Below are 11,405 nucleotides of genomic sequence, written 5' to 3' on the forward strand. Positions count from 1 at the left end.
AAAATTCTTTTCTTTAAGAATGTTGAATATTGGCCCCCACTCTCTTCTGGCTTGGAGAGTTTCTGCCGAGAGATCTGCTGTTAGTCTGATGGGCTTCCCTTTGTGGGTAACCCGACTTTCTCTCTGGCTGCCCTTAACACTTTTTCCTTCATTTCAACTTTGGTGAATCTGACAATATGTGTCTTGGAGTTGCTCTTCTTGAGGAGTATCTTTGTGGCGTTCTCTGTATTTCCTGAAGTTGAATGTTGGCCTGCCTTACTAGGTTGAGGAAGTTCTCCTGGATGATATCCTGAAGAGTGTTTTCCAACTTGGTTACATTTTCCCCCTCACTTTCAGGCACACCAATCAGATGTAGATTTGATCTTTTCACATAATCCCATATTTCTTGGAGGCTTTGTTCATTTCTTTTTCTTCTTTTTTCTCTAGACTTCTCTTCTCACTTCGTTTCATTCATTTGATCTTCAATCATTGATACTCCTTCCAGTTGATCAAGTCGGTTACTGAAGCTTGTGCATTTGTTACGTATTTCTTGTGTCATGGTTTTTAACTCTCTCAGTTCGTTTATGGCCTTCTCTGCATTGATTATTCTAGTTATCCATTCTTCCATTCTTTTTTCAAGATTTTTAGTTTCTTTGTGCTGGGTATGTAGTTCCTCCTTTAGCTCTGAGAAGTTTGATCGACTGAAGCCGCCTTCTCTCAACTTATCAAAGTCATTCTCCGTCCAGCTTTGATCCGTTGCTGGCGATGAGCTGTGTTCCTTTGGAGGGGGAGATGCGCTCTGATTTTTTGAATTTCCAGCTTTTCTGCCCTGCTTTTTTCCCATCTTTGTAGTTTTAGCTGCCTTTGGTCTTTGATGACGGTGACGAACTGATGGGGTTTTGGTGTGGGTGTCCTTTCTGTTTGTTAGTTTTCCTTCTAACAGTCAGGACCCTCAGCTGTAGGTCTCTTGAAGATTGCTTGAAGTTCACTCCTGACCCAGTTTGCCTGGGTATCAGCAGCAGAGGCTGCAGAAGATAGAATATTGCTGAACAGCAAGTGTTGCTGTCTGATTCTTGCTCTGGAAGCTTTGTCTCAGGGGTGTACCCCGCCGTGTGAGGTGTGAGGTATTGGTCTGCACCTAGTGGGGGATGTCTCCCAGTTAGGCTCCTCAGGGGTCAGGGACCTACTTGAGCAGGCAGTCTGTCCATTCTCAGATCTCAACCTCCATGCTGGGAGATCTACTGCTCTCTTCAAAGCTGTCAGACAGGGTCATTTATCTCTCCCGAGGTTTCTGTTGCTTTTTGTTTAGCTATGCCCTATTCCCAGAGATGGAGTCTACAGAGATAGGCAGGCCCCCTTGAGCTGAGGTGGGCTCCACCCAGTTCGAGCTTCCCAGAGGCTTTGTTTACCTACTTAAGCCTCAGCAATGGTGGGCGCCCCTCCCCCAGCCTCACTGCTGCCCTGCAGTTAGATCTCAGACTGCTCTGCTAGCAATGAGGGAGGCTCCGTGGGCATGGGACCCTCCCGTCCAGGTGTGGGATATAATCTCCTGGTGTGCTGTTTGCTAAGACCCCTGGTAAAGCGCAGTATTAGGGTGGGAGTTACCCAATTTTCCAGGTGTTGTGTGTCTCAGTGTCCCTTGGCTAGGAAAAGGGATTCCCTTCCCCCTTGTGCTTCCCAGGTGAGGCGATGGCTCCCCCTGCTTCAGCTCTCGCTGGTTGGGCTGCACCAGCTGACCAGCACTGATTGTCTGGCACTCCCCAGTAAGATGAACCCAGTACCTCAGTTGAAAATGTAGAAATCACCCATTCTCTGTGTCGCTCGCGCTGGGAGCTGGAGGCTGGAGCTGCTCCTATTTGGTCATCTTGCTCTGGGGCTGTTTGTTTGTTTTTGAGATGGAGTCTCGCTCTGTCGCCCAGGCTGGAGTGCAGTGGTGGGATCTCCGCTCACTGCAAACTCCGCCTCCCGAGTTCATGCCATTCTCCTGCCTCAGCCTCCAGAGTAGCTGGGACTACAGGTGCCCGCCACTACACCCAGCTAATTTTTTTATTTTTCGTAGAGATGGGGTTTCACCGTGTTAGCCAGGATGGTCTTGATCTCCTGACCTCATGATCCGCCTGCCTTGGCCTCCCAAAGTCCTGGGATTACAGGCGTGCGCCATTGCGCCCAGCCTATCATGCTGTTTCATTTGTCAAGCAGATCTAGAAGAAAATCATTCCTGGCTAAGCGGGATTGCTTACACCTGTAATCTCAGCACTTTGGGAAGCCAAGGAAGGCAGATCACTTGAGGTCAGGAATTCAAGACGACCCTGGCCAACATAGCAAAACCCTGTCCCCACTACAAATACAAAACTTAGCCAGGAGTGGTGTCTCGCACCTGTAACCCCAGTTACTTGGGTGGCTGAGGCAGGAGAATCACTTGAACCTGTGAAATAGAAGTTGCAGTGAGCTGAGATTTCACTACCGCACTCAAATACAAACAAATCCACCTATGAAAATCACATGTATTCATTTACCAAATATTTTCTGAGCTCCTATAATGTGCTAGACACTGAGTGTGGCAGTGCAAACATAAAGATCTAGTAAATCCCAGCTGTCCCAATCTAGTGATCACAACCTAGTGAAAGGTAGAAAAATAAATAAGTTAAATAAAATACATCATCAAAGGCTTTGGACTGTATACAGTTGAAATACGGAAATTCTTTGAAAACACTTCTAAATTTTGCCGCTTACAATAACATTAAGGAGTCAAATATTTCAGAATTTTAAAAACTGGTTACTTTTAATTTTAAAATTAAGTTATATTAATATTCATTCTGACAACGTTTAATGATGAGGTTTTAACATTTGCTATTTGGCATCTTAAGAAAAGAATTATCATAAATTATTCTAGTCTCCAGTCACATTCCATATTCTGAAAAGAACTTGCAAAGTTCCTATAGGGAAATAAGAGATTAAATAAGGGTTATATTTGAGTGCTAAATATGATGGAAGAGATGCAAGTACGTAATGGCAAGTAAATCAGAACTCTACTTCTGGTCTATCTTTTCCAGAGTAGTGCTTTTTCTTATTTACCTTGACAAGGCCACTTGATTTTTATCTCTTCTTCAATGTACAGAATTTCACTCAACTATTTTATTAAGCATTGATTGTACTTCATTAGCTGATGTGTTTCTGGTTACCTAATACTAAATCTCTTTGTTTTTGATAATTGAATTGTGTTAGGTGGTGGGTTTAATTGTAATTATCAACATACTGGCTTGACAGGAAGAACTTAAATCATCCTTCCCCTATAAGAAAGTTCAAAAATATAAATAGATATGAAGAATAAACTGTGCCCTCTCCAAGGTGAGGGTCTATTGACAGATTGGGAGATATCTGTATTTACATGGTATTCTTCTTACAATATATCAACTACAGTCATTGAACACTATATACAGAATACATTAATAGATTTAGAAAGCTGTGGGAAGTTGTAAATAAAGAAGAAAATGAGTTCCTACAATTGAGACTGTTATAATCTATTAGAAGATATAAGATGGTTAAGAACATTATCTGAGAACACAAGTACACAGTTATTTAAACAACTGGATTTTTATAAAGATATATAAGAACTGATGGATTGCTGTAGTGATCCTGTTTAAACTTAGATCATATTACTTCTCTGATCAAATTCCTCCTTTCTCTCAAAGTATATGGCTATAAGGCTCTACATGATCTTGTCTTCCCACTGCCACTCCCTCCCCGCATCAGCCCCTGCGTTTATCTCTCTGACTTCATGTCCTACTACTCTTTCCCCCTGACTCATCTCCTCTAGCTATACTGAACTCTGCTGTTCTTCAAAACCATCAGCCATGTTCCTGCCATGAGGCCTTCCCCTGCCTAGACTGTTCCTCCCTCCATATTTCCTTGGCTCTTTTCCCTCCATTAAGTGCTTACATCTGACCTTCTCAAGGTCTACCCTAAGTACTGTTTAATTCTACACCCTGAGCCACGAATCCCAGCAGTCCCAATTTAACCCCCGTACCCTGCTCTACTTTTTTCTTTTTCCGTAATAGTCACCACTTTCTAAAAAACTCTATGACTTATTTATATGTTATTACAGTTGTTGAGATCTAGCTTCTTCCCCACCCTCATCCCAAGAATGATATCTCCTCAAAAGCAAGGATTCATTGTCTGTTTTCTTCAGTGACATATCCCAAATACCAAGAACAGTGCCTGACACACAGTAAGTACTCAGTTAATATAGGTTTGCAATTATTACATCAAGCAGTTAATTTATAAATCCTCATTTTACTTTCTGGTGTGCAAAGTGTCATATCTGTGCCAAAACAAAAACATAATTTTGAATTTGAAAATCTATCAGCTTTAGAAGGAATCTCATTTTTCCTTCAAAACATGTCTCTTTCTATCAAATATTTATTTGTAACAAGCCCACAAGTGGGCCATTATGTTCGTTTTCTCTCATTAGATAGTTCCATATCAATTTATAGAATCAGTGTTTCAGCTCATAGGAAAACTCAACTGCTAACGTCATTTATCATCACTATCAACAACTGAAATCAATTTTTTGCCATACATTCAATAAACTCTCAGCAGTGTCACTGAAATTATGGGGAAAATGTCTGCAGAACTGAAAATGACAAGACTACTGTGGTAGGATCAATCTGAGAAAACTTCTATTACCCTGAGGATTCAAATGTAGTAAAATATTTAGAGAGAATAAGAAATTAAGGTGTGTCCAAGTAATCTGCAAACTCTCAAATTATCACAAATAGCATTCAGTCTTCCACTTTAAATACATACTTGGAAACAAGGTATAGGACAGTGAGTTTTATACAAAATGAATTTTTTGGACAATAAATCAGTGGACACACGTGTAAGCAGCAGTCCTAACTAATAAAGACCCCTAAACAACAGAACCACTTCAGCTGTGCTAATATAGCATAAAGATCCTCAAAGCTCTTTAAAAGTCAGTGTCATATTATGGAAAGGCTTTCCAGTAAGGGATAAGAAGAATCAGCCATTGTACAGATAATTAAACATCTTCAACAGGTTACTGCTAATGTATTTCCCATGTTTCCATCCTATTTTGATCACCAGAGGAAAGAAAGTGTGGCAGCATTGAGACACCATGCTGAATAAAGTGCTAAACACTGGCTCTGTTTATAGTTACTATATCAACATGTATAACCCTCTTATTGATCCCTCTCCCTCATTTTTACTATCTGCATTGGAGGCGATTTTTCATGAGAAGTCAGGCAAATATTTTCTAACCATTCTTCAGAATTATCTCAGATGATCCCTTGCGTACCCAGGATTAGAGTTATTGTTGCCAGATTTCTCTAGCGCAGCTGTGCAATATCTGGAATTCAGTTTTCATTTTGTCAACTAGACTATAACTTCTGTAGATGCTAGAACACTCCCAAGCATTGAGTCACTAATTATATATTCCTAAAGCATAGTTTTAATGATGATATTTGACCTGCTCAAAAATATTACATGGTTTCTCCTTATTACAGAGATTGTAAGTATTTTCACTACAAAAAATAAGTAACTATGAAAGGTGATAGATACATTAATTAGCCTGCTTGTGGTAATTATTTTTGCAATGTTTACATACAAAAAAATTATGTTGTACTCCTTAAATATATACCATTTTTATTTGTCAATTATACCTCAACAAAGCTGGGGGAAAAATAAAAAATAAAAATAAAATAAAATAAACTTTTGACCTTGGTATTCATGACATTATATGATATGATCCTAAGATAACTAGCTAACATTTCTTATTACTTCTTTAATCATATCTTTCCCTTCAGTCAAACTGGAAAGCTTATTCTTTCCAAATGTATTTCATACTTTTTTACCTTCACCTTTGCTTATGTCTATACTTTTGCCAGAACAATTTCCTTACTTTACCTGCCTTACTTTATTTGCCTTTCAATGTATTTGGAAATAGGCAGGTAAGTAAGTCATGATCCTTGCCTTCAAATAATTCATAGATCATGGGGAAATAGTCACGTAAACTGTTGGTGAATTAAAACAGAATAAATGCACTATTATAGGCATACAAAGGGTATTAAAGAAGCAAAGACAATGTTACCTCCAGAACACACAAATGTACTCAAAATATTTATGCTGGAAATGCCCAGACATGAAACTTGGATCCTATGTATAAACTCCAAATTAGATTTTCAAAAATACTACATCTGTGGAAATGTCCCCAATCCATACAATATCCCATTCTCATCCATTTCCCCTGCCCAGTTCAACCCAATTTGGCTGCTCTTTCTCAAAGGATGAGAAGTAATCTGTACCTATTTATAAGTAAATATGCTCAGAGTTCTGCCAATAATACAAATCTGACTTCTGTACTGAACTTGTCATAAACTGATAACAAACAGTTCACAAATTGGCACCAGTCTGCAGTCACACCTTGAGTAGCACTATCACACACATACTTCTTTTTTTTTTTTTTTTTTTTTTTGAGATGGAGTCTCACTCTTTTGCCAGGCTGGAATGCAGTGGCACAATCTCAGGTCACTGCAACCTCCGCCTCCCAGGTTCAAGCAATTCTCCTGCCTCAGCCTCCTGAGTAGCTGGGATTACAGGCACACACCACCACGCCCAGCTAATTTTTTATATTTTTAGTAGAGACGAGGTTTCACCATGTTGATCAGACTGGTCTCGAACTCCTGAACTCGTGATCTGCCTGCCTCGGCCTCCCAAAGTACTGGAATTACAGGCGTTAACGACTGCACCTGGCCACATGTACCTCTTACATTACCAAAAAGATTAACTTTTCCCTCTTTTTCTCCATCAACCAAAATAAACAGAAACACAATTAAACAAAATGTTTTAAAATTATGATTTAATAAATATAAAGCAGCTATTGTAAATAACTTAAAGGATACGAATTTCTGTGACAGCCTTCAAGGAACCTAAACCATTTTCTGTTACCTCTGAAAAAAAATCCTACATATTTACATAAACATTAAAAAAAAATGTAATGGTCAGAAGCTAGGACCTGAAATGAATTTTTAACCTTTCCATAAAAACTGTTTTAATAAAACTAACACAACTTTTTATTGAGAGCAAAGTTAAAAATATTTTTAGCACACAGGATAAAATATTTTAACACACAGCCCAGCTTAGAAAATAATGCAACATAATAAAAAATGCAGAAATTGCACAGAGAGATAATCTACTCAAATTTACTGTATTTTTACATTTTCCCATATGCTGAGAAATGCAGATTAGTCTGTACTCATAAAACGAACTGAAAAAGCAAGAAATTACTTTGAATATCATGAGGCTGGAAAGCAACTGGAAAAGATGGTCTTTGAACATGCCTTCTCCGATTTCAGAAGCAGAAAAAGCATTATCTGCTGTAAACACATTTGCAGAATATTGAAATTTCTGCCTACTATTGCTATAGTTCCTTAATTTCCCTTTGTTCATTTCTATTTGTACAATTTTCACTGAGCCAATGTGAGAGTCCAATTCACTTTCATTAGAATAAGCACTCCCATATATACTGTCAGATATTTTAAATAATCTGCAAAAAAAAGACCCACATATTTCCTCACTTGTAACACTTGCTTGGAATATGAAAAACTAGCATAAAATTAGCCCCTTTAAAAACATTCATAGATTATGGTTTACTCAAAAAAGCTAAACATTCTCCTAAAATATAACTTGCTAAGTTTACCACCGAAGTATGTCTACTTTCCTAAAACTCAGAGAAATCCATTTGTGGTAGTCAGCCTCCAAAAACGGCCCCAATGATCCTTGCCTGCTCCTCATCCCTTTGCAGTCTCCTACAAATTGAATCGCGGAATCAGGACTGGCCTGTCTAACTAGCAGAGTACTGCGGAAGTGCAAATGTTTGACTTACAAGGCTAGGTAATGAAACACATTGCCCCTTTCCCCATTGTCTCTTAGATCTCTCACTCTGTGGAGAGTTAGTCACAATACAAAGAGAGCACTCAAGCAACCCTATGAAGAGGCCAGGTGGAGGGGTACTGAGGTCTCCTGTCAACAACCAGCACTGACTCTTCAGTCAAGGACAGCAAGCCACCTTGAAGAGAGACCTGATAGCTCCTGTCAAGCTTTCAGATGACTGCAGCATGTCTAACATTTTGATTGTGGCCTTCTTGTGAGAGGCCCCCAATATCTTTACGCATTCTCACAAGAGAGCCTAAGCCAGGACTACTAGCTAAGTTGTTCCTAAATTCCTAGCCTGTAGAAAATGTGAGACATAATAATGTTTACTGTTGTTTTAAACTACTAAATTTCGGGATAATTTTACTATACACCAACAGATAACTAATATTCCATTTAAAGTCAGTAAAGTGCTTAAGAGAGAGAAAAAGTCACTAGATATAGTCACAGTAAATAGTAAATTTTGTAACACCTAATAGCAGTTAAATTTAACTGAAGTGATTCAAGCTACTCAATTACATTAACATATTAAATTTATAGGAATAAATTAACAGACTTGTAATGAATTAAAAGTTGTCAGCAACTGCATTTCACACCACAGAAGCTACCAGATAAGACAGTTTTCCTAGCCAGTCAAATCAGCACTGTGTACCCCCCAAAAAAGGAAAAGATGTAAACAAAAAAGGAAAAGATGTACCCCCCAAAAAAGGAAAAGATTTAATCAGCAGATTAAATCGTCTCAAACTCTATATCCAACAACCACTTCAGGGTAAGAACTACTTCTATGCAAAGTTCTAAAAACAAGGAAACACTTTATCTTTATGACTGTACTGTATTATATTTGATCAAAAGACAATCTATCAAAGTAACTTGTTCACAATATCCCTAAGGGATGAAGTAACCATTAAGGTTCCTAATAAAACACTCACATCTTATAGAATAAGTAATGGAGACAACTTATCCATTCAGGGCTGAAGATCAAGTTTAATTAGCAATGGCCAGTGATTTCATCAATCTTGTCTATGAAATGGAACCTCCATTAAAACGCCTAAACAACAGGGTTCTGAGAGCTTCTGGAATGGTGAACACATCAAGCTGCTGACAGAGTGGCATGCTCAGAGAAGTTATGGGAACTCTGCACCCCCTTCCTCATATTTTGCTGTATGTATCTCTTTCATTTGGAGTTGTACCCTTTATAATAAGCTGGTAAATGTAAGTAAAGTGTTTCCCTTAGGTCTCTGAGTCATTCTAGCAAATTATTAAACCTAATAGGGGGTCATGGAAGGCTCAAATTTGTAGTCAGCCAGACAGAAATGTGGGTAGCCTGGGAATCTCATTTTCAGCTGGAATTCAAAGTGGGGTCAGTCTTATAGAACTGAGCCTTCAACCTGTGGAGTCTGACGCTAATTCCAGGAGTTAAGCGTCAACTTGGTTAGATGCCAAGTTGGTGTCAGAGAATCAGTTGGTGTCAGTCAACACCCAGTCTTTACATTTATGGTCAGCTGATTTCCAATGACAGTGCCATAACATTCAGTAGGGAAAGAACAGTCTTTTCAACAAATGAGGCTAGAACAACTGAATACCTACATGCAAAAACAATGAAGATGGACTCCTACTTCACACAAATATTTAAAATATTAAATGACAGATCACAGATGTAAATGTAAGAGCTAAAAACTCTGAAACCCTTAGAAGAAAACTTAAGAGTAAATCTTCATGACCTTGGATCAGGCAATAGTTTCTTAGATATGACACCAAAAACATAAGCCACCAAAGTAATGCCAAATAAGTATTACATCAAAACAAAAGCATAAGCATAAAAGAAAAATTAGATAAACTGGACTCTATCAAAATTTAAAACTTATGCTGCAAAGAACACCATCAAAAAACTGAAAACCCACAGAATAGGGGGAAATATCTGCAAATCATACAGATGATAAGAGACTTTGATTGAGAATAAAGAACTCTTAAAACTCAACAATTAAAAGACAAATAGCCCAATTAAAATATAGACAAAGGACCTGAATAAGACATTACTCCAAAGAAGACATACAAATGGCTGATAATCACATGAAAAGATTCTTAACATTATTGCTATAGACTGGATATTAATGTCCCTCCCTCCAAATTCATTTGTTGAGGCCCTAATCCCCAACATTTTTTTTGTTTTGTTTTTTGTTTTTTGTTTTTTTGGGATGGAGTCTTGCTCTGTCACCCATGCTGGAGTGCAGTGGCGGGCGTGATCTCGGCTCACTGTAACCTCCGCCTCCCGGGAAGCGATTCTCCTGCCTCAGCCTCTTGAGTAGCTGGGATTACAGGTGCTTGCCACCACACCCGGCTAATTTTTGTATTTTTAGTAGAGACGGGGTTTCACCATGTTGGTGAGGCTGGTCTCAAACTCCTGACCTTATGATCTGCCTGCCTCAGCCTCCCAATGTTATGGTATTTGGAGGTGGGGCCTTTGGAAGGTCAATGGGTTTAGATGAGGTCATGAGGGTACTTCCCCATGATGGAATTAATGCCCTTATAATAAGAGGATGAAACATGAGTTCTCTCTGTTTATACACACACCAAAGAAAAACCATTGGAGAACATAACTAGGAAGAGGGTCCTCATCAATAACCCAACCATGCTGGCACTCTGATTTCTGACTTCCAGCCTCCAGAATCATGAGAAACAAATGTTTATTATTTACACCACCCAATCTATAGTATTTCATTGTAGCAGCCCAAAATAACTAAGACAATTAGTCATTACGAAAATGCACATCAACACCACAATGAGATACCTCTTCACACACCTCGTAGGATGGCTATAATACAAAAGACAGACAATAACAAGTGCTGGCCAGAATGTGGAGAAACTGGAACCCTCGAATATTACTGAATGGGACTGTAAAGTGATGCAGCCACTTTGGAAAACAATTTGGCAGTTCCTCAGAAAAGTTAAATATAAAGTTACCATATGACCCAGCAATTCTATTCTGGGTTTATATCCAAAGAATTGAAAACACACATTCACGCAAAAACTTGCATGCATTTTCATAGCAATATTATTCACAATATAGAAAAAGAGAAAACAACCCAAATGTCCATCAACTGATAAGTGAATAAACAAAATGTGATATATCTATTTAATGGACTATTATTTAGCCAGAAGAAACCTGAAATACTGGCCGGGTGCGGTGGCTCACGTTTGTAATCCCAACACTTTGGGAGGCCAAGGCAGACAGATCACAAGGTCAAGAAATGAAGACCATCCTGGCAAACATCGTGAAACACTGTATCTACTAAAAATACAAAAATTAGCTGGGTGCAGTGACACACGCCTTTAGTTCTAGCTACTGGGGAGGCTTAGGCAGGAGAATTGCCTGAACCTGGGAGGCAGAGGCTGCAGCGAACCAAGATTGCACCACTGCACTCCAGCCTGGGTGACAGAGCGAGACTCCATCTCAAAAAAAAAAAAAAAAAAAAAAAGAA

The 11,405-nt window shown here is 38.9% G+C and overlaps 1 protein-coding gene across 1 annotated transcript in view; it reads right to left on the bottom strand.

Annotated features, from left to right (window-relative positions):
* The window catches only part of LOC112628644 (probable ATP-dependent DNA helicase HFM1), a 132,227-nt gene that overhangs the window by 107,610 nt on the left and 13,212 nt on the right, over positions 1-11,405 (bottom strand). Inside the window, 4 exon segments of the mRNA XM_025391750.1 lie at positions 2,637-2,707; positions 6,897-6,944; positions 7,282-7,323; positions 7,326-7,540. Of these exon segments, the coding sequence (XP_025247535.1) occupies positions 2,637-2,707; positions 6,897-6,944; positions 7,282-7,323; positions 7,326-7,540 (376 nt within the window).

This window comes from Theropithecus gelada, chromosome 1 (genome assembly GCF_003255815.1).
Source record: "Theropithecus gelada isolate Dixy chromosome 1, Tgel_1.0, whole genome shotgun sequence".
NCBI lineage: Eukaryota > Metazoa > Chordata > Mammalia > Primates > Cercopithecidae > Theropithecus > Theropithecus gelada.